General features: G+C 57.3%; 1 protein-coding gene across 3 annotated transcripts in view; it reads left to right on the plus strand.

Annotated features, from left to right (window-relative positions):
• Nucleotides 1–6,182: 6,182 nt before the first annotated feature.
• IQSEC1 (IQ motif and Sec7 domain ArfGEF 1) overlaps nt 6,183–22,678 on the plus strand; it is a 119,096-nt gene continuing 102,600 nt past the window's right edge. Inside the window, exon 1 of one of the 3 annotated variants that reach the window (XM_025885718.2) lies at nt 6,183–6,661. In XM_025885718.2, coding sequence (XP_025741503.1) covers nt 6,594–6,661 — 68 coding nt within the window. In that variant the 5' untranslated portion in view covers nt 6,183–6,593. Of the gene's footprint in view, nt 6,662–9,224; nt 9,399–12,727; nt 12,858–22,678 lie in introns of those variants that run through there. The other 2 variants (XM_073901722.1, XM_025885725.2) reach the window with 2 other exon arrangements.

The following is a 22,678-nucleotide window of genomic DNA, read 5'->3' on the forward strand; positions in this document are numbered from 1 at the left end:
CATAGCTACCCTCAAGTCACTCCCCGTCTGGATTTGTCCCTGCTCTAAGGGCTGTGAGGAGCCACGGGCATCCCTGGAGCTGGACCAGTCATGGGCAGCTTCCCGTAGGACGTGGCAGCTCAGTGAGCCTTGACAGGTGAAAAGGAACAAAGAGTACGAGAGGTGACCTGTGGGCCAGACACCACAGATGGACTTGATTTGACTTGCATGGGATTAGCCCTCATATGGCATTTCAAGTTTGAATTTATTGCAGACATGTAAAAGTCAAGAGCTTTTAGGCAAAAGTGTGGATTTCTGACTTCTGAAAAACCAGAGCCCTCATTCCTACCCAGCAATGGTTGTCCCTTTAGACTGCATGGTCCCCACCTGACCATCCCCCACACCTCTCCCCACCAGCCGTCCCCATGTCCCTGTCGCCACTGATGGACCCTCCAATCCCCCAGTTGTTCAGGCCAGAAAGCCAGGCATCATCTCCTGCTCTTCTTTCTCTCTCACCCTGTATCACAGCCATCCGCGATCCCTACTGGCTCTGCTTCGAGCATGTTTCTAGACTCCAGTCACTTGTCCCCACCATCTGGGCCACCTCCTGGATCCAAGCATCAGCTGCTCCCTGGCCCTTGCTTCTGTCCTTGCCCCCCACAGTTTCCTGTCTGCACAGCAAGCAAAGCGAGGCCCTGCATGCCCAGTCGGGAGCTTGGACACAGTGTGCCTCACGCTCCCCAAGGTGGACATGGCAGAGGTCTTCTCTCACGTCTTCCCCAACACCCGGCCTGACTCGGTGACCATCTCTGCCTGTGCCCTTAGCCCTTCCTGGCCTCCTAGGTCTGAGACAAGATGGCAGAAGTCGGTTGGTCAGATGCCCCGGGGGCTTGGGAACCCACCCAGTGGTCCCACATGACCCAATGCTCTTAATGACCCTGGGCCTCCATTTTCCCATCTGAAAAATAGGGGCATCCCAGCACCCCCTCCACATAAGGCAAATGCTGCTTAAGAAGCAGGAAGGTTAAGGGTTTTAACATTCAGCCAACTTGGCATGTGTTGAGTGTCCGCCTCACGCCTGACCCTGCTCTGGGCACCACTGGAAGTCTGTACATATAAATGATGGGTGATTCATTTTGCTTTCAGCCTGAATCAGGAAAAAGGAGCTCTGGCTTTGGAGTTGGATAGACAGAGCTGAGTTTAGAGATCATTCTGGACAAGGCCTCTGAACCTCAGTTTGTTAATTTGTTAAAAAAAAGTGGGGGGGGGGGATAGTGAGCGCCACTCCTCAGAGTGTGTGAGGTGTGGAAAGAGCTAAACTGCGTGGATATTTTGCCCGCTCTCCATGGGCTCTCAGGGCTGGGAGGGAAAGGGACGTGGACACAGGCCATGTCCATGCAATGTGAGGCTCAAGGACCAGAGAGGATGTGGGGCAGAAGAGGAAGGAACCCAGGAAAGCTTATCAGGTTTATTTATTTGCTTGGGGCCGGTTACTCCTCCCAGCAGAACATCAGCCCTGTTTGGCTCCCCCTCTTCTTCCCCGGGTCCACGAGCGGTGTCTGGCACTAGCAAGGCAGTCCCCACGTGTTGAATGGATGAAGGAACAAACATAGGAGTAATTGGGTCCCTGGAGGCGGTGGCCTTGGTGGTGGGGCGGGGTATCGAGGATTCGCTGGAAGTGTCTGTACGCAAAGCTGACCACAGTGGGGCCATGCACGGACATGGCGGTAGGGTTAAGAGAGGACCCAGGGGACAGTGTGGCACCGGGTTGCCAGCAGCGGGGAGGCCTTACAACCCAGGGCCTGAGGGTGGGGAGAGGGGCACAGTTACGTGGAGCAGGAGAGAGACAGAGCCGCGTACAGAGGGCCACCTGCCAGGCACTGCAGCTGCCGAGGGGCAGTGAACAACGCTGACCACCTTCTGCTCTCCTGCCAGGGTCTCCCACTGGCCACAGACGACAGGGAACGGGGGCACGGGAGCCTGGTGGTTCAGTCCATGGGCCCAGAGCAGAGGAGACAATCCATCTGCTGGGCATTTGGAGAGTAACAGGCCCAGGGATGCAGAACTCCTGTCCAGAGTGGGTAGGCTCGGAGCTAGGAGGCCTGGGGCAGGGACCGCTTGTGGGCATCAGGAGGCTTGATGGGGGTGGCAGACGGCAAAGGGTCTTGCCTGCCTCATTGCGGTTTGGCCAGGAGTAGGCAATGGCCGGTCGCAGGGAGGATGTTGGGTTTAAAATGAAGCTTATGACAGACGGTGGGAGACAGGCCAAAGGCAGGCACAGCACTGGGAAGGCCACACAGAGATCCAGAGAGCAAGGAGGGGGCCGGCTGTCTGGCCTCATAAACCCCACTGTCACCGCCAGCCCACTGCCAGGGAAGAGAGTGGAGAGTGACCATTTTGTGGGCAAGACGGGCGGAAGTCAGAGGCAGAGGATGGGGGGCATTCAGAGCCCTGAGACCACAGACATTCCTCACCGAGCAAGTAGAATTGACAAACCCAGCTAGGCCTGGAGGCTGGAGCGAGGCTCACAGGCCCTCCCTTGGCCTGCAGAGGAGGGGAGCCTCCCACCCCTCAGTCCCCCTCCCCACGAGCAGGGGCTCCACCCCCCGCCCTCCCTGCTCCTGCCTTTGCGTCCCTCCACCGAGCACAGGCCCTGGGCTGTGTCCTGCCCTCACGGGCCAAGTTCACCATGGCATCGGCATCTCCCAGGGAACAAATGTATCCTTTTCTTTGCCTGGGCGGCAGTGACTTCATCCTCAGTGGGCCGTGTGAGTCACCGCACGGAGGGTGGAGGGCCAGCCAGCTCTCCGCTGAGCCTGGCCGTGGCCGTGTGGCTGGGGAGAGGGGCGAGCTCCCACGCAGACCTCCCTCACTTTCTCTTCCTGCTGTGGCCCCCTGTGTCCTACAGGGGAAGTTGGAGGGACGACATCACTGGGCACCTAACGGGTGCCCAGCCGTGCCAGGGGCTCTTGCCATGACAGCTGCCATGAGCTCTGCTGTCCTGCAGAAGGTGGCCCTCAGAGGCTGAGGCCTGCACCCAGGGCCACACGGTTCTGTGAGCCTGGTATCACTTCTTCCTCACCGTAGCCAGGAGAGCAAGGATGCTTATTCCCATTTTGCAGAGGAACGAACGGAGGCTCAGAGAGATGGGATGACTAGTATTAGGGGCAGGGAGTCAGAGGTGAAGAAGGAGTCTGCCCCCATTCTCAGGGACAAGCCACCATCGGTGATGAAGACAACGGTGTGCTGAGTCAGCATTCAGGAAATCTCAGAGCACCAGGAGCCTCGGTTTTCTCGCCCCTAAAATGGGCATGATGACAGCCACCCTTCAGGGCCGTTGAGAGGACATGATGAGAGCGGTCGTGAAGGAGGGCAGCACACCCCCAGGCCACCGCCACCCTCACCCCGCCGTGTGACAGTCTCTGCGCCATCAGCACCCTGCGAAGTTGGGGAGCAGCGCAGGGGGCATGTAACGGCTCAGGTGTGAGGCTGGCCCAGGCTGACAGCGATGGCGTGGGGGCTGCCAGCGCCTTGGAAAAGCGATCTTCTAGGGCCACCGGGGAGGGAGTGCGGGAGATGGCCCAGGGCGTGGCCCCTGCCAGGTGGTAACACTAAGCTTCGTGCCCTCAAGCTCTTCCCTGAGGCTTTGCTAACTCTTCGTGGGTGGCCCCCACCCCCTCACCCATCAAGCCAAGGAAGCAGTCTTCTGAGAAGCCCGCGATGCCCCGGCAGCTGGGGACAGCCGCACCCATCCCTTCCCTGTGCCTTAGTTTCCCCATCTGTGAAGTGGGGGAGGGAAGCCAGTGTGATGCTGTTGGAAAGGAAGGGCACACAGGTGGGTGCAGCCAAGGGGAAGAACAGAGCGGCGCCTGGACCCTCCGGAGGTTTCAGTGGGCAGGGGTGTCTTCCAGGACAGGGTCTTGGCCTGTTTCAGGACAGGCCCTGTCCTGAAAATGACACCTCTCTCTGAGATCACCTCCAGGGCCAAAGGTGCCACCTTCCCCTCCCTACCAGGTACCCGCCATGGCTGGTGTCTCACACACAACAGGCATGGGAGGTGCATGTGACAGATACTCCTCCCAGCTGGATGGTGAGGGACCCCGGTGCTAAGCCCGGGCCCAGCGGGTCTGCCCCAGAGCCTGGGGTCAGAGGGCCCAGGAGCCATGAGAAACCAGAGCCTAGCAGGCAGCAGGAAAGCACGGGGCAAAAAGACGGAAGACTCAGATGTGCCTGGGATGTGACAGGCCATGGATGGAATCCTGGGGGACCAGGTGAGAGGCAACAGGCTGGTAGGGAGGATGGGACAAGGGTTCTGGAAGGTGCTTCAGGAAGAGAAAGAGGTCTCTGCAGTCACCTATTCTAGCTCTTTACCTGTGGGGACCAGGGGTCAGCCCAGGCCAGAGGGGAATGAGTGAGGTGTTGGATGGAAGGAAGAGGAGAGCATAGGTGGGTGGATGATTGGGAGGGGGGAGGGAAGGGAGGCGGGAGCTGGGTATGGGTGTGTGAACGGATGAGTGAGCCCGGGGATGGGGTGAGCAGAGTGGTGGTGATGGAGACACACACACACAGACACTGCCTCCGCCCTCAGAAGATGTTGAGAAAACTTCCACCAGTAGGACAGACCAGATAAACTCTTGAATGGAGGTCCTACTCTGTGTGGCATAAGGAAGTGAGGTGCTGCCCCAGGGAGAGTTTCCTTAGGTCAGTGGAGGCTCAGGCTGGAATAGCAGCCTTGAGGGATAATGAGCTTCCCATCACTCGGGGGGTTCAAGCTGAGGCTGGGCAGCCACCTCCCCAGGGTGCTGTGGAGGAGCTCCTATGACGGGTAGCGGGCCACTGTGGTGGCTTCTGATGAGGAGGAGAGAGAACTGGGGTTCCCGAGCCCCCCAAAGAAGCCACAGCCTTTGTAGAAACCAATGTTGCTTTCAGATAAAAAATTCTTTCCTGGCTTGGGGGACAGACAAGTATGCAGCTGCTGATCCTCATTGTGGGGATCAGGCTGGAATCCTGGACATCCTGCCCAGGCCAGGGCCAGGGGCCCGGGGACAGAGCAAGGCTTTGACCCCTAGACCCAGGCTCAGGGTCCAGCGCCACTCTCCCTGACTGTCTGTGGGCAGGTGATGCCCCCTGTGAGCCTCAGTTTTCTTATAGGTGAAACGGGGGTCCTGGTGGGCCCCGGACAGGATGACCCTGGCAGCCATTCATAGCTGTATGGCTGTATGCCCAGGGCCTTGCAGGGTGCGGGAGGCTGGACCCACCTGACCCTGGGGAACTTCCTGGGGGCTGCGGGTGGGTAGAAGTAGATTCTGTGAACGCTGACCTTGAGCTGTGAGTCATTGTCCCTGGGGGCTCTGCCTGGGAAGCCCCAGCTGCCTACCCTGGGCTGGGCCCAGGAGCAGCTGGGGGGAGGGGGGTGGGGAACAAGGGCGGGGGCTGCAGCTGGGACCCCGGTCTGGAAATGCCCCAGACCCAGCTCGGGCCCAGCCCCCACGGCTGCTCAGAGGGGTCAAAGCCCTCCGCCCCCCTCCACTCCCCACCTCTACCCAGAAATGCTGTGCCTGGAGCCAGACTGCCACAGCACAAAGCCCACCTCCCCCGCTTCCTAGGGCTGTGACCTGGGGTGAGTGACTTTCCCCATCTGTGCCTCAGTTGCCTCAAATATCAAACGGAGCCGATGATCAAATCCACTTCATAAGGCCATTGGGAGAACTGGATGTGCCCGTTCTGGCCCTGTGGAGAGCTTAGACCCGTGCCCAGGATTCCGTGAGCCCGAGGTGGTCAGGGAAACTTAAGGTCAAAGGGGCTGGCCACATACAGCATCATCTGTCACACAGTAAGGAAGTGGCCTGGCCAGGCCCAGGAACTTTGTCTCTCCCAGCAGATGGAGACCCTCTTGGGCCAGCCACTCTCCCAGGCCGCAGCCCTGACTTTGTCTTTCTTTTGTGTCCCATACACCCCCAGGCTTCCCCCAGGATCCAAGCAGGCAGAGCGGCCCCTTTCCCTGTCCTGGCCAGCTCCTGGCCCGCCGCTTGGGGTGGGCCGGGCAGGGCTGGCTGCGGGGCGGGTGTTGAGTTTAGGCCTCTGGGGAGATGGGGGAGGATGTGGGCCCGCCCTCGCCTCCCCGCCCACCTCCCTCCCTCTCAGGCTCAGCCTCTCCCCTCCCAGGCCAGCCTCTGGACACAGGACCGGCGCTCTCCTTCACTGGGCAGACGCCCCTCACCCGTCCCACCCCGAGTGACTCACTGCTCCCCTGGCCCACAGCCCACAGCCACTACTGTCTCCTGGCAGGAGGCAGGCGCAAGGTTGTGCCGAAGCCACGGGGTCTGGTGCGAGAGGGCCACTCAGCCAGGAGGGGCTGCAGCAGCCCGACGGGCCAGCACACAGAGGCTGGCCTGGGGACAGCAAGGCCGGTGGCTGGGACTGACAGTGGCCTGTGGGAGCCCGCGCCTCCCCCTCTCCCCTGGCTTGTAGCCCTTGTCTCTCTTCTTCCCACCATGAAGAAGGAAGTGACCTGAGAGCCAGCAAAGACAGCCAGCCCCTGGCAGGGAGGCGACCAGGGTCGGAGGGCTGTGGCCCTGGGTCCCTCAGCCGCTGGCTCTCCCAACTAGCCAGGCATGAAGGGTGGCGGCAGCGCCGTGTGGAGCCTTATGTGGAAGTACTGCATCTCCGTGAGGACCCTCAGGTACTCGGACCGCGCGCGTGTGTGTGCGTGTGTGGACGCGGCTCTGCCTGGCCATCGCCTGGTGGCAGGGAGGCTGGGCACCGGGCTGGCCGATTTGCACAGACTCTGTGAGCCCTGGGACAGCTCCAGCCTGGCGGGAGCAGGGATGGAGGGCAGGAAAGCTCATGCCTGGAGCCCTCCGGAGAAACTCAGAATCTCTAGTGGGGAGGGAGGGAGGCAGGAGTGTGGAACAGTAGTGGGGAGTGTGCGGGCATTTGGCTGGGCCCCGGCGTGCCCGCAGGAGGATGCCAGCGGCAGGTACGGTATGGCTGGCAGACTCCCACGGGCACTGGGCACAGCCGAGTGACCTTGGCCCTGTCTCCTAGCCTCTCTGAGCCTGTTACCTGTCAGTGAAATGGGGCCCACGCTCGTTCCTTCAGAGTGCGGCGTGGGGCAATTTCCTGTGCCTGTCCGGGGCAGTTGCCGAGTGGCTGAGAACTCAGCCTGGACGCAGGCACCAGGCCGCCCGAGTTTAAAACTGGCTTTGGCGTCATCAGCGGCATGAAGTGGCTTCATCTCTGCAGCCAAAGCTTCCCACCTGCAGATCCTTACAGGATTCGCGTAGGCTTAAATGAGGTGGTGTACAAAGAACAGGGCCTGGCGCACGGCCAGCGCTGGGTAAGCCTCAGGTGTGATTACCGCTGCTCTTGTTCTCGTCCTTCCCCTTCACCAGATGGACGGACGGGGAGGGGTGCCTGGACCGGGGGCGTTGTGCTCGCCAGCGCGCATGGAGGCAGAACAGGGCTCTTTGCGCCCTGGGGAGGGGGCCTGTTCCTGGGTTGGCGCCAGCCCCTGCACCTGCTGAAGGGATTCAGACCAGGGAGCAGGGAGCTGGATCCTGTGTGATTTCGGGCAAGGCTGGGTCTTGTCTGTAAAGGGGGATTAGGTGGGGCCAGGGTTTATATGGGAGGGGCTTAGAGGCAGCTGCTTGGAAGGGCTTGGAAGACATCTATTTAGATACCACCTAAGGGCGTATTTGTTACCAAGGGGAGGTTTTACAAAGGCTAAGAGATTGGAAGAGGCTCCCTCTTTCTTCCCACCTTCATCACCTACTTTATAAACTATATAAACTTTCTCTTCCTTTCTTCCTTCGTTCCTTTCCAAAATATTTGTGACCGTTTATAGGAAATACGTACGATAAATCAAATAAAAACATCAGGAGCAGGATAAGCACAATATAGAACAGAATGTCATGATCTAGAAGAAAAAAAATAGAATGGGACAGAGAGATAAGCAGGGTCCTGAGGTCCTTCTGTAGAGATGAAAATTGCTGAGCTTCCTGGCAGCCAAAGAGAAAAGGGAAACCTAGCCCCTCAGCCCACACTCACTGTGATAGGAAACCACCATTACAGTGGCCACAGTTGTCTTTGCTGCTGGGTGAGAGGGTCTGGGACCCTGGGCCTCTGGGCCTGGATAGATGGGTGGGTGAAGGTGGGAGGCATGGCAGGGATAGGCCTTGGGGTCTGGCTTTAGGAAAACAGGGCAGACAGTGAGGGTGGAGGCATTCTCTTGGATGCGGATGTAGCTGGCTGTGGGAACAGAGAGGAAAGTTCACCCCAAGAGTGAGTCAGTGGCCACCTGTCCCTCCTTAGACCCTGGGATAGACCTCCTCGGGTTGGCACCTCGGCGAGGCAGGCCATGTCAGGGGGTGAGTCCCCCGGCTATGGTGAGTGTGCTGTGTGCCTTTCCCTCCAACCTCAGCTGGATTTCCCTGTGTCTCATTCTCTCCTGCGGTCTCTGGGGATTGGCACTATGGAAACCTCAAGGGTTGTTTACAGGATGCAGGGGGCCTAGCACTGGGAGGCCCTGCCATGCTCTGCCAGAGTCTCACCCAGTCCAAGGAGGAGTAGCCCAGCCTCGCAGGGCCTGGTAGATCAGCCGCTCCGTGCCTGAATTCCCTCATCTACAGCGTGGGGTTAACGGCACAGGGGATAATTACCAGTCAGGGCTGTTGGGGTAGAGACTTGCACAGCTCATGGTAAGTGCTCCAAGAGTGTCTTTTTGGCCTGATAGCCCAACAGTGGCGATGGGCAGGCCTGCATCACAGGGCTGATAGGAACACTGGTGGGGTGGCCGCCCTACCCTCAAACATAGCGCCAGGTGGGTGTGGACCCCATAATCGGCACTGGGTTGGCCCCAAACCCCCACTTAGCACCTGTAAGTACAGGGCACCTCCATGCTTAGCTGGGGAAGATGGCTCTTAGGGGGCTCCGGGAGACTTGCTCTGCTCTCTGGACCCCCACCCCATTTTGTTGGGAGGCCACCAAGAGGACTGAGGTGACTCCCCGAGTCGGACAGACAGAGAGAAGGACAGAGCAGGCCCTTGGTGGGATCCCAGCCCCCCTCAGCGTCAGGGAAGACCTGAGTCAGCAGGTCTGCGGCCTGAGGCGGGGCTGGCGGCAGCCACAGTGACAAATTGGAGGGTTGCAATCAGACAGCACATAGTTTTCCACTTGCGTCTTCAGATTCCCCTCCGCCTGAGTCCGTCGCCCCTGGCCCAGACCCGCTTACATCTGGAAAAGCAAGAGGTGTGTGTGGGGAGCAGGCTGCCGGCCGGCCAGCCCTGGCCCTTTGCCCAGGGGTTCAGTGACTGCAGCCCAGAAGCCAGGGGCAGGGTCCCTGGGCCTTTGGCCCCAGATCTCCGAGAGGGAACCCGACACCTAGGAGCTGTGCACACCGGGGCCCAAAGCCAGAGACGGTAGGTTATAGGATGTGCGTTTTGGGGTGAGTTGCTAAATCCCTCTGGGCCTGTTTCCTTGGGTAACGTGCCAGCGAGGTGGTTCGGGGGAAGATCACGAACGGGTTCCGTTGGCCGGCACCCAGTGGCGTGCCTCCCTTTGTCCTCCTGAGTCTCAGCGTCGGAGTGCTGGAGTAGGGAGAAGTCCAGCTCGGCCGTCAGGCCTGCCTGAGTTCGAACCCCGGTCCAGCCCCTTCGTACTGTGTAAGCGACTTCCAGGGCTGTTGTGAGATTAACTGAGTCGAGGCCTTGGGCCTGCCCGGGCAGGCTAGGTGCCGCTCGGTGGCTCTGTCTCTGAGCAAACACCTCCAAGCTCCTATCTGTCATAGGCTTTAGTCTGTGGCATCGGTAGTCCTCAGCCTCTGGGGCCAGGCTGGAAAATCACTTTTGCATCTGGTGTTATTTTGGGAACGACAGATCGTTTTGTGCCTTGAGGGCCAATGGGGCATTTGAACCGCCTGGTGGGCAGAGGCAGCCCACTTGGGGGGCTGGTGGAAGTGGGGCGGGGGGTTCTGCTGAGCAGGCCCCCCCCCTCCCCTGCTGAGGTGCATCTGGGGAGGAGGGCTGGGGAGCAGCTGACAGCCAGGCTCTGGGAGCTTCCAGGGAGCTTCCCGGACAATTAGCCATCTGATGCCCTCTGCGGGAGGCCGTGTGCACACACCTCCTGGGACAGGGAGCTCTCCGCCCCACAGCCTGGGCCAGGCCTGGGGAGTTCCAGTGCAAGGAAATTCTTTCCCACTTGGAGCGGACACCCCTCTACCCCTCTTCCTGTGATGTGCCCCACCCCCCAATACACACTGGGAGGCCTGGCCCTGCTCTCTGGGGCCCCAGAGCATCTGCTTCCCTGTCCCGGGAGAGCCTGTAGTGGCCAGGATTCCCTGAGGCTGAGGACAGGGTCTTTAGTCCCCTCCCCACATCCTTCCCCTTCTGGACAGGCTATCCCTGTCCCTCTCTGGGCAGGGTCTGGAGCTGGGCATGGGGTGGGACGGGAGCTCCTAGGCAGGGCTCACCCAGCTGCCTCCACCCCTTGCATGGGCACTGCCCAAAGCACACATGGGTTCTTTTTTTTTTTTTTTTTTAAGATTTATTTATTTGACAGAAAGAGACCCAGCGAGAGAGGGAACACAAGCAGGGGGAGTGGGAGAGGGAGAAGCAGGCTTCCCGCGGAGCAGGGAGCCCGATGTGGGGCTCGATCCCAGGACTCTGGGAACATGACCTGAGCCGAAGGCAGATGCTTAACAACTGAGCCACCCAAGCACCCTGCACACATGGATTCTTCTGGTGGCTGCTTTACCCTTTCATACAGGGGACTTACCACCTCAGCCCTGCAGGCCTGCCTTCCTCTCCTCCTCCCCCCTTTTCCCCCCGCCCCTCCCCATGCTGCTCTGTTGCCCATCGCCCCCCATCCAGTCTTTGTGTGGGGGTGAAGCCCTCCTCTCGCCCTGGCACTGTGCCAGGTGCTCAGTGTCCAGCCTCACATCAGGCCAGCGGATGAGGGCAACCATCCCACTGGACAGAGGAGGAACCTGGGGCTCAAGGGCCTCAAGTTACTAGTCGCCAAGCTGGGTCACAGCCGAGGCCTTTCCTGGTGAGGGCAGCACGTGTCCTCTGAGCCAGGCAGGGAGATTGCACGGAAATCTTGCTGGAAAAGGCTTTGTTCAGTCAGCCAATAAATATTTATTTGCTGGGCCCCTGTTCCGCATCAGGCCTGTGCCCGACCCTGGGGATGTGGCAAGGAGTAAGGCAACGGCCCAGGCCCCACGAGGCCGACAGTTGGGGGGAGAGAAGCAGTAAACCAAGCAAATAGACGGAGGAAGGTGTCCTTGGACAGGGATTACAGGCAAGAAGATCAAACTGGGAGGGTGGATTGAGTGACTGGGGCCTCTGGAAAGGCCTCTCCCAACTGCCCACTGGCTGCAGAGCACGCAAACTAAATCTGTCCACACGATGGAATGCTACGCAGCCACGAAAAGGAATGAGGGGCTGCGATGTGTCACGACACGGAGCCACCTTGGGAATAGTATGCTGAGTGAGAGAAGCCGGCCACAAAAGACCACTGACAGCAGACGAGCCCACATAGACAGGAAGTGCCGATTGCCAGGGCCTGGGGGCTACGGGGGGCACTAGAAGGGCTGCTTAATGCAAGCGAGGTTTCTTTTTGGGGATGATGAAAGTGTTCTGATCTTAGATTGGGGTGATGTGTGCACAACTGTGAATATACTGAAATCGCTGTACACCTTGAATAGGTGGATTTTATAGAACGTGGATTATATCTCAATAAGACGGTCTTAAGAAGAAGAAAGAAGAAAGAAAGGCCTGTCTGAGGGAGTGGCATTGAGTTGAGAGTGGCAGGGAGGAGGGAGCTTATGAAGACCCGGGGGAGAGCATTCCAGGCAGAGGGAACAGCAGGTGCAAAGGCCCTGGTGTGTTTGGAGAACGTGGAGGAGACCCAGCCGGGGTCCAGGAGGGAAGGAATGTGCGGTCCCCAAAGTCTGGCAGTGCCAGATCCTTGTGAGGACCTGAGAGTTTACTGGGGTAGGGGAGAGACAGGGCCGGGTTTAAAGCAGGATAATGACACGATGTACTTTCTGTTTTAAAACAATCCCTGGAGCTGCTGAAGGAAATGAGACTGTGGAGGGGGAGGGGTGTGGGCTGGGGGACGTGACACCAGTCAGGAGGTATTGGCCACTGTCTAGAGGAGAGACGCTGACTGATACCCCGAGGAGACAGACTGGCAGAGGAGGGCAGTGGGAATTCAGATGGGAACAGGTCACTCCCAGCTGGGGGTGAGGAGGCTTCCTGGAGGTGGGGCCAGGGCGGGGCCTCCGGGAATGGGGGTGGGCCAGGCAGAAGGGCTTTCCAGGGGACACCACCAGTGTGGGGGTGGGGAGCTGAGAGCACGGAGGCCATAGGGAGGTGAGGTGGAATGTCCGGCCCCTGCCACCCCAGTCCCAGTTGGGCGGGGGCCACCTGTCATGCGCCTTTGTCCTGCCTGCTCGGGCTGGCCCTCAGTGAGTGTCAGTTCCCCTGTGGCCAGAGCCCCAGGCTGGGCAGGCACTCTGAACAAAGCAGCCTCACCAGAAACTCGAGTGGCCTGAAACGTGATCGGCCACACGAGACTGGCCAGGGAGGGAGCTGTATTATTTATTGACCTGCCTGCTGAGGCCACTCGGACTGGCCGGACCTCGAAGGAGCCCACTGGGCAGTGAGTGTCTGGGGCCCAGTCAGAGGTGGGCGGGGGCCCCAGGGTGCCTGGCACCCTCTCCCCAGGGCGTGGTTTCCTTGATGCTGGCTGAGCAGGGAGGAAGTCAGACGTCAAGCCCTGCAGTGGGGAGGGCCCAGAGCTCGTCCCCAGGGGCCGTGGAGGCAGGCAGGGTGCTGGGGCTCCAGGAGGACCTCCGCCCTCTCCCCTGTGACACTGTGAGTACCAAGCAGATAGCCTGGGGGAGGGAGAAGTTCGCAGCCGCCTGAGAAACCTGTGAGGGGCCGCTGATGGTCAGGGCAGCCGGCTGGGGCAGGGTCTCTGGGGCTCTCATCGGTGTGTTTGATGTTTCTCGCAACTGTTTTCTGTAACCTCTCCTCACTGCTTGGATGGCACAGAGGCCCAGCCGGGGCCCAGAGAACCTCAGGGGTTTCCTCGAAGCTGCCTACAAGGGCAGCTTCAGCCATGGGAGGGAAGTTCTTTCACTCCCCTGGGCATTAGCCCAGCCCCAGGCCCCGGTGGGGATGGAAGGTCGAGGGCCCCTCATAACTACCCCAAGAAGGAACCACACCCATTTTCCAGCTGAGTAAACTGAGACCCACAGAGGTTGCACACTTGCCGAGGGCCCCTGCAGTGTAATTGGTGCAGTTTCTTTCCCCACTGCTACCCCTTCACCCCACAGAGCGTAAACTTTGAGCACGAGGAGGCCCAGGGCAGAGGGAGCAGAAGCTTCTTTCAAAATGATCCAGAGTAGAATCTTGAGGATCTGCAGCTTCCCCAGGGCCGGGAGGGACTTCGAGACAGCCCCCGGGTGGATGGGCAGCTCTGGACACACAGAATGAGAGAGATTCAGTGAGCCTCTTCGGTGCTGTCCCTTGGGAAATCCCCTTGAGCAACATGGGGAGCCTGGGGCCACCTGCCCCTCAGGGAGATTCCCCACCGAGCTCTGCTTCCCCATCTAACCCCACTACAGCCCTGGAGAGGACAATGGCTAGCACCCTTGGTTATGTGGGAACTCAGGCACAGAGATGTTGGGAGATTTGTGCAATGTCCCACAGCAGGTGTAAGCTGGGCTGCTGGGGCTTGAACCCAGAGTGACTCCGAGCCCCTCAGTGCATCATGCAATCTCTGTCTGGGGTGAAAGACCCCATGAATAACCCATCACTAGGTCTCAGTTTTTCCAATCGTAGCGGGTTGGACTCCAGTGCTAAGGAGGGTGCTGCTATCTGCCCCCCTGGCCTCTGGGGGCTGGGGCTGACATCATGGTGGGTTTGTCTGCAGGAGTGAGAGCCCCCGGGGTGGCTCTCTGTTCTCAGGTCAACAAAGCCTTCCTCTGCCACATCGGTAGAAACCCCTGATGACCCCAGTGAGCCAGGGGGGCCGTGAGAGGACCCTGGGGTGGTCAGGCAGCTCAGAGCCCAGGGCTCTGGCCTCCAGTTCAGTGGTCTCCAGCAGCTACCTGTCTTTGTTGAGCTCCAGGGTGCAAGCTGGGGAGCCTGGCCAGGTGGGTGCTGGCACCTGTCCTGGAGGGAGGCCCATTTCAGTCCTGAGGGTAGGGCAGAAACAGCGGGACCAGGAGCCAGGACAGCTGGGCTCACCTGGGATCCAGACAGGCTCCTTTCTTTCCTGAGTCCTCATGTGCTCACCTGTGAGCAGCCAGGTGGAGTGAGGAGCCGTGAAGCATTCCGTGAGTCCTTGCAGGGCTTCAGGCTTGTCATTCATTCATGAATTCAATCATTCGACAGACTTACAGAGCACCTGCTGCAGGCCAAGCACCATCTTATCTCTGGGGCTACAAAAGTGATCAAGCAGAGGAGGCTGCAGGAGGAGGGTGTACATGGCGGGGGTTGGGGGGCGTACCTGGTTGGGTGTGTTTTGTTTTCATAGATACATATCACCTGTTAGGAAACAAAACCAGCCAGCATACCAGATTCATGATTTCATAGCTACCAATGCTTAGGATGAAGCAAACTTACCAAATGAAAAAGCGAGTGGATTTGAAGTTGATCTAGAGAGCAGGCGGTGGACAGAGAGGGCCGGAATCGTGCACGCGGCTGTGGGCGCCTGGGGCTCTCAGCAGAGGCCGGGCGAGCAGGGGACTGAGCTTTGCTGTCTGCCTAGGGGGAGTCTGGGCTTTGAGGAGAGACGTGGGACTTCCACAGATGCTCCTTCCCCTGAACCTTCTGGAAGTGGCCAGACCAAGTCCCACTTAATAACGTGACTGTTTCAGTTTGGCTCTGCTCAAATAGGTCTCTCACACCCGACAGTCACATTGGGCCTCCAAGTGGGCTCCCGCTGCAGAGATGTCAGCGTCCAACAAGCGCCGGTTTGGGTCCTAGCTCCGCCCGTCCACCCATCCGCCCGCATGAGTCTAGTCAAGCCACAGGCCTTCCCCGAGCCACCAGCTGCTTGAACAGGAAAGACTGTTTCATGGCACCAAATAAGCTCAGGTTGACGGCCCTCTCCTGTCCCTTCCCCTGCCACACCTTGAAGAGCCTGCATCCTTTGAGGCACGGGGGTTTTCCTCAGGCCTTCTCTCTGGGGATTGGACTTGGGTGGGACACATGGTCCAGGAAGCCAACTCGGGCCCTCCCACCTCCCGGGGACCTGGCAGTCTCATCCTTTCGGGAGCCCCCCTACCCCTGGGCTCAGAGCTGGCAGACGCAATGCAGGTCTCCTACCCCTGTCATTAGAGAGCCAGAGCAGCGTGGCCTTCAGAAGTCCAGCACAGATGTGGGGTTACTGCCAAGATGGGAGGCCTGGCCAGGCATGCACACGGCCCCCAAGCTGGGGAAGGAGTCTGCCGAGCACAGCATCTGCAGGAGTCAGACAGGTGAGGGCAAGTAAGAGGGTCCACACTGCATCCTCCCCTCAGAGTCCTTTATGGGCCAGGCCAGTGTTAGGCGCTCTTGGGCCTTCTGCCTGGATCTACGAGGGAGGGGCCATGAGCTGCATTTGAGGGATGAGCCAACCAATGCCCAGAAATCCATATCAGTGTGATTTCAGCTGCTTCTGGGAAAGAAGTAAAAGGAGTCTGGTCAGGCTGGGTGGGGTGTCCAGGCTGTAGCCGGCCTGAGGGGGGCATCAAGGCAGCTGTCAGCTGGGACTTGGGCTCTAGGGCCATGAGGAAGGCTTCTGGGAAAAGTCAGGCTGCTGAAGTAGGTCGAGAGCCTAGACTTTGGTCTGAGTCTCAATTCTGCTACTTTCTTAGCCATTTGACCTTGGATTAGCCTCAGGTTAGCCTCAGTCCGTCAGTGAGGACCCTTCTGGTTGCTGGTGAGAGGAAATCCAAATCAAACAGGCTTAAGCAGAAGGAAGGGCTTCATTAGTTCATGGAACCGAAAAGTCTGGGGTGGGGGATAAACTAGCTTCAGGAACGGCTGGATCCAGCAGTTCAGTTTATGTAACGGATTTGGACTTCTCAACTCTCACCTCTGCTTTCCTTCCTACCGGCTTCATTTTGAATCAGGGCTGCTCCATGTGGGGTCCCCAGCTCCGTGCTTGGCATGTAGGGAATGCTCCCCAGCCCAGCAACAGGCCAGCTTCAGGGGCCAGGCTGCCATGAGCAACACATTATCTCTGTCTTAGGGATGTTGACAGTACCCTGGGGGAGATGGGACAAGAAAAGAGGAAATTACCATACAGGGTGATCAGAGCTGAGACCGATGTGCACTCCAAAGCCCATGGGAGACCAGAGGAGGAATGTCAGAGTTCACATCTGGATGGGTTCCCCAAAGTCTTCCTAGAAGATATGACAGCTGGACTAGGTTTTGAAGGTGAAGGAGGAGTTGGTCTGGGGAATGAGGAGTGAGGGAGCGGGAGCCCTGGGGTTCAGTGTGGAGTTCAGGTTGCCTCAGGACCCACACACAGTGGGGCTGGCCAGGCTGTGCAGTTCCCGGCGAGGCTTAGGGGTCAGGATAGGTGGTGGGGGTGGGGGCAACTGAGCCTACCTATGCGTGAAAGATGGCTTTGGCTTCAAGGCAGCGAGGACAGGAAAGAATGAGCATGTAGTGAGCACCTACTGTGTGCCTGTAACTTTCCATATGTTGCCTCGTTCTGGCTACCTGATGCGCCCTGGAGGTACCTTATCCCCACTTTGCAGAGAATGAAACAGGTCCTAGAACAGAACTCCTTATCTGAGTCAATCAAACATATTTCCCCACAAACTTCAAATTTTGGACTTACCAGTTGGCCAGACTCAGTGACCTCTGACTGGCCATCGAGAGGCTACTGGGATACCACCCATGGCAGGGACATATGGGGAAGTGATTATGTTCAAAACAGTTACATGTTGAAACACCTTCCCAGCAGACTAACCACTAAGACTCCTATCACACAGGCAGCTGAAGCAAACACAGTAAATCTGAAACTTGATGTCTGCAAAATAGGGGGCACGTCATAGCCAGGGGCCAGGCATGAAGCCAGAGACCCCCATATTGAAGTAGGTATGGAGAGCCACCTGCTCATGAGCAACCAGAGGAACCCAGCTTGATTTTGAGCTTTAAGCGGCAAATTTTTAAACCGCTTCTGAGCTGCCCCACACAGTGTGTTCATTTGTAGCTGAGGTAAGTCAGGGAGAACATGGGGTGGCTCACCTATAAAGTGAGGGCATGTCCTATGCAATGACATCGAAAGAGCTCAATAAATGTCAAGGATTAGTATCCCCAAAGAAAAGAAATAGTCTCAATTTGATTATAGCATTTTAAAAATTGCTGTTTTTGCAACCACAGACTTGAGCCAAATGGGAAATTGTTTGGTTCAGACTATACCCCCCCTTCTCCCCGCCCCGAGGGCAGGTACCTGGTCATTCAGTCCTGTGTCTGCTGGTCAAGCTTCAGGTTCAGGAAATGCACTTGGTGAGTTAAAACCAAATTTTGAACTTGTCAGATATTAAATGATCCAAGGTATTCTTTCTTATTTTTTTTTAATTTGTTTTAAAGATCGTTTATTTGAGAGAGAGCAAGCACTAGCAGGGGTGGGGTAGAGGGAGAGGGAGAAGCAGACTCCCCACTGAGCAGGGAGCCGGATATGGGGCTCCATCCCAGGACCCTGAGATCATGACCTGAGCTGAAGGCAGACACTTAACCGACTGAGCCACCCAGGCACCCCCAGGGTATTCATTTTTTAAATGAGATGGTGAGACAAAGCTTTTTGAAGAGAAAAAGAAAAAAAACTAGTGGACTATACCCCAGGGATACAGTTAGAAAGTGGAAGGAGGCCAGAGGTAGATGCCATTGGCATTTCGGAGTGGTGGAGGGATATTGAGAGGTTTCTGGGGGTGGGGGGTGACCTCTGAGCCAGGTCTGGAGTGTGAGTGGGAACACTGGGCAAGTGGAGAGTGGGAGAGAATTTGGGGGGAACCTGTAGGTTGAGTGTCCATGGTGTGTTTGGAGAATAATCATCAGTCTTGGGTGGCATGGAGTCTGGAAGGATGAAGCCCAGAGCTGAGGCCCAGATGGAAGGCCGGTGAGGCCCAGAGCCCAGAGTGCTAGACTCAGTGGGCCCAGAGGAGCCCTCAGGGGTTTTGAAGCAGGGAGATGGTATTAACCAGCACTCTTTTGGTTGCATGTGATAAAAACAAACAAATAACAAAAGCAGATTGTCTCAAGCCAAAAGCTGAATTTATTGTCTTCTACTTCTGTAACAGTGAGGGCTTCAGGTACAGTTTGATTCAGGGGCTCAAACTCTATCTCCAGACACTGGCGCCTTTTTCTCTTTTTTCATCTCTCATGACTTCGCCAGCAGAAACAGTTCCAACAGAACTCCCAGAACAGACTCTCACTGGTCTAGCTGGGGTCACATGCCCATCCCTGGACCCTCCACTCTGGCAAGGGGGTGAAATATTCTAGAGATAGGGATGGAATCGGCTGATAAAACTAGATGGACTAAGAGTGGAGGAGGGGATTCCCCAAAGAAAATCAGGGTGCCTCGCCTGAAGTGAGAAGGAGGCTGGGCAGACAGAAACATCCAGCATCCCCCCACTGTGAGCTGAGAAGCCCTGCCAGGCGCTGTGCTAGGTGACCCGATGTGTGGCATCCCTTGGTGTCAGCCCCATGAGGTAAGGTTTCTTATGATCCCTGCTTTGCAGATGAGAAAACCAAGGCTTAGGGACATAGAGTGGCTTGCCCAAAGTCACACCATTCACAAATGGCCTCAGACCCCAAATCTGCTGGACTCAAAGCCTGGGCTCTTAACCATCTCTTCCACTGCCTTGGAGACACCAGATCTGAGTTCGAAGAGGGTGCCTTGGGAGCTAGAGTGGAGGATGGAGTGGCAGGGGGGAGACCGGAGGCAGGGGATGGGACAGGAGGCTGGTGCCACCCTGATGGAGGGCAGGGGAAGGGGCCCTGAGAGACAGAGGTGCGGCGTGTCCCAATGCACTATCAGCCCTAGCTTTTATTGTTGTTTTCTTATGTAGATAAAGAAGTTGATCTAATCAGCAATATATCACACACACATATATACACACAGCAATTTGTATGTATGCACACATGCATATGTACACATACACACACGCACAAACACACACACATAAGCGTGCTAATTATTTTGCCTCCTGGTTTCTGTTTCGGGCAATCTTAGCAGGAGAATGCAAGGTGTGAGGCTCCTGGGCCTGGAGGCTGGACCTCTGCTCAGGCTACAGGCACAGGGGCATTTCCTGGGGAATTTCCGGAGGAAGTGGTCAAAGGGAAGTAACCACCCACCTGGCTCAGGGCCAGGGTGGGGAGCGGGTCGGATGGGGAAACAGCCACTCTTCACTTCCCTTTTCAGCCCTAAGGCTTCCCAGGCAAGAGTCCCGCCTCCCTGATGACATCATACAGGTCAGAGGTCATTCTGCCCACACCCTCATCGCACAAAGGGAAAACTGAGGCAGCGGTGGGGGGCGTGGGGGGGGCACAGCATGTCTCACCTTTGTCATCACCGAATGGGGAAGTCTGGCAGCCTGAGTACCCAGCCTAGATCGGCTGCTGCTTTGCTGTATGACCTAGGGCAAGTCACAGAGCTGCTCTGGGCCTCAGTTTTATATCTGCAAAATGGACCTGTAATTACCTCCCTGAGTGGACAAATGAGCAAAGCTTGGAAAAGTACCTGGGTGAGTGCCTGGCAGGTGTCAGTAAATGTTGGCTGTTACAGTTTCCTCCTTTGCACGGCGCACTCTCCTTTGTGCGGCTGTGGATCCTGGTCTTGGGCCCAGCTTTCTTCTCTCTCTCTCTCTCTCTCTCTCTAAAGATTTATTTATTTATTTGAGAGAGAGAATCTCAAGCAGACTCCACACTGAGTGCTGATCCCACGACCCTGAGATCATGACTTGAGCCAAAACCAAGACTTGGGTATTCAAACAACTGAGCCATCCGGGCGCCCTGAGACCCAGCATTCTGTATATAAGCTATGTAGCTTTGGGCAAGTCACTTCACTTCTCTGGGCCTCCGGTTGCCTTATCTAGAAAATGGCTTACTAATCACCACCTCATGGGTCACTGCGAAGATTAACAGAATGCCCAGCCCCTGGGATGGGATTTTCTGGTGTGTCTCCTTCCCCCTGGGCAGCTGGACATTCGCCTGCCCCCATGGCTCCTCTTCCTGCCCTGGGAGCGTACCAAGTGAGTTATTCTATTAATAAGTCATTCAGCTAGTATCTACTGAGCACCCACTGTGTGCCAGGCCCTGCTGAAAACAGTGGGGAAGTCAGACCCAGGTCTCCTCCCCCTGGAGCTGTGAGGCTGCTGGGGGGAGGGAGACAGGAAATAAGTAAGCAAACAACTGAACAAGATACTTTCAGACAGTGCAGTGAGGAAGGTAAATGGGTTGATGAGGGGGGGAATAACTCGGTGGAGGCCACTTCAGTCAGATGGTCAGCAAGAGCCTCTCTGAGGAAGGCACCAGAGGACAAGGAGGTAGCCAGTAGAGATGGGGAATGGGCCTGACGGCAGAGGCAGGAGCACAATGGACAGCCACCAGGGAATTCAGACTCAAAGGAGAGAGGGGCTAGGGATTTCCAGCACTCCCTCCCCAGGAAGGGAGTCTGGGGGGCCAGTGTGAGCCTGAGGGTCGCAGTTGGGGGATACTCCATTTCATGTGTTTAGCGTTTGCTGGAGGCAGGGCCAGCTGAGGTCCACCTGTGAACAATGATGGGGAGAGAGGACATGTCCAGCAACCTGGTGGTCACGAGCCACCTCTGCTGCTTGTCCTTGGAGCCCCAGACTGAGGGTGGCAGGTGGTGCTGGTAGAGGGCAACTACAGGAAAAGGCAGCTGGGTTCAGCCCCAAACTTCAGAACCTCTAAGAACCACATAAGTAACCACATTTCACCTTTGAGTACTGTCACAACCCTAGCCCGGACTTCCATGTGCCCAAGACAGGCCACTGCCCGTCCCCGGAGCCCTGGCCTCTCTGGAGACACAGGGACACAAATAATATCAGTTGGTTTTTGTGGAGCAGCGGTGTGTGCCGGGCACGGTTGGGCCCTTGACACAGATCATGGCATCTTCTGGTGTCTTGTGTTGTCATGGCGGGCTTTTCCACACTGGGGGGGGGGGTGGTCTGTTGGATATGACTGACAACCAGTATGGAAAGCCTTTGTAGCTGGATTCTTTTTTTTTTTTTTAAAGATTTTATTTATTTATTTGACAGAGAGAGTGCACAAGTAGGCAGAGCGACAGGCAGAGGGAGAGGGAGAAGCAGGCTTCCCGCTGAGCAGGGAGCCCGATGCGGGGCTCGATCTGAGGACCCCAGGATCATGACCCGAGCCGAAGGCAGCCGCTTAACTGACTGAGCCACCCAGGCGCCCCTGTAGCTGGGTTCTAGGATGACTTTGTATAGGAAACACAAACTCTTAATGTCAAAAAAAAAAAAAAAAAAATTCTGGTGCTGAAATCCTAAAGATGTCTGTCCCTAAAGGGGACTGCCCTAATTTGAGCGCTGTTGACGCTGGCTTGTTCATGGGTATAGAAAGCAGATGCTGGCCGTGGCACACTGAAATCCCCCAACTGAAGGGGAGAAGCACCCACTAACCCAAAGGAGGTCGTTTTTCTGCAACACTTGTAACAGCCCCACTTCATGGAGGAGGAAACTGACAGCGAGGTTAAGTCCCTTGGCCAAGTTCATTCAGTAATGTCACGGATGGGATCTGAACCCAGGCTGGCAGGACCCAGAGCTCCCAAGGGCTCCACAATGTGCCCCCTGTGCTCTGTCCGCCTCAATGGCAAGATCAGGTGTGCTCGTGGAGGGACCGGCACCTTCCCGGTCTACTGGGTTTATAGAAGGGTCGTGTCCCAGCTCTCTCTCCTATGGCTCCCCAGCAGGTGCAGCAGAGAAAGTCAGAGCTGGAAGGCCTTTAAGAAACCATCAAGCCATCCTCCCACAGGCCAGGGGATTCCGTGAGCTTGGCCGGGCAGGGGGTGTCAAGGTGGAGCCCATGACAAGCCTAACAAACTGGGGGCTCCTGACCAACAGTGATGGGGTGAGAGGTGGAGCCCCCGAAACAACAAGAGACACCAGAAGTCTGGGCTCGGTCCCAAACTTCAGTCCAGACTATGTAACAAGCCACATTTCATCTGCACACATAGATGCCCCAGATAAGCAGGCCACAGTGAGCACCTCAAGGCTGCAACATGGCACTCTGACACACCCGCGGGGTGACACAGGAGGGCAAAGGAAGGAGCCATGCGGCCTGAGGAGGCTTCCCAGCAGCCACCAGAACGACATGCCTGAATGTGTTTCGGGCCCTACTCGGTACTCGTTTAATTCTCGCAGCAACCCTAGGAATATCCACCCTGTTTTGCAGATGGGGAAACTGAGGCCAGCCAAATCACTTGTCCACATTTCTTGCTAGCTGGAAAGGGGCTGCATCCAAATGGGGACCCAGAATTGAGCTTGCCTTTGGGAATTGGAGGGTTGACCACTGTAGTGGGTCAGGTAAGTGGAGAGGTGTTCACGTGCTTCCCACCGTGGTGTCGGCCCTCCTCCCAGGTGGCAGCTGGTCCCCAGCTGGTGCCCCCACTGCTCCATCATCTGGAGGCTGGATATGGCTGCTGGGCCAGT

The sequence above is a fragment of the Callorhinus ursinus genome, unplaced genomic scaffold, assembly GCF_003265705.2.
Source record: "Callorhinus ursinus isolate GAN/ISIS: 27379988/994484 unplaced genomic scaffold, GSC_fseal_2.0 scaffold15, whole genome shotgun sequence".
NCBI lineage: Eukaryota > Metazoa > Chordata > Mammalia > Carnivora > Otariidae > Callorhinus > Callorhinus ursinus.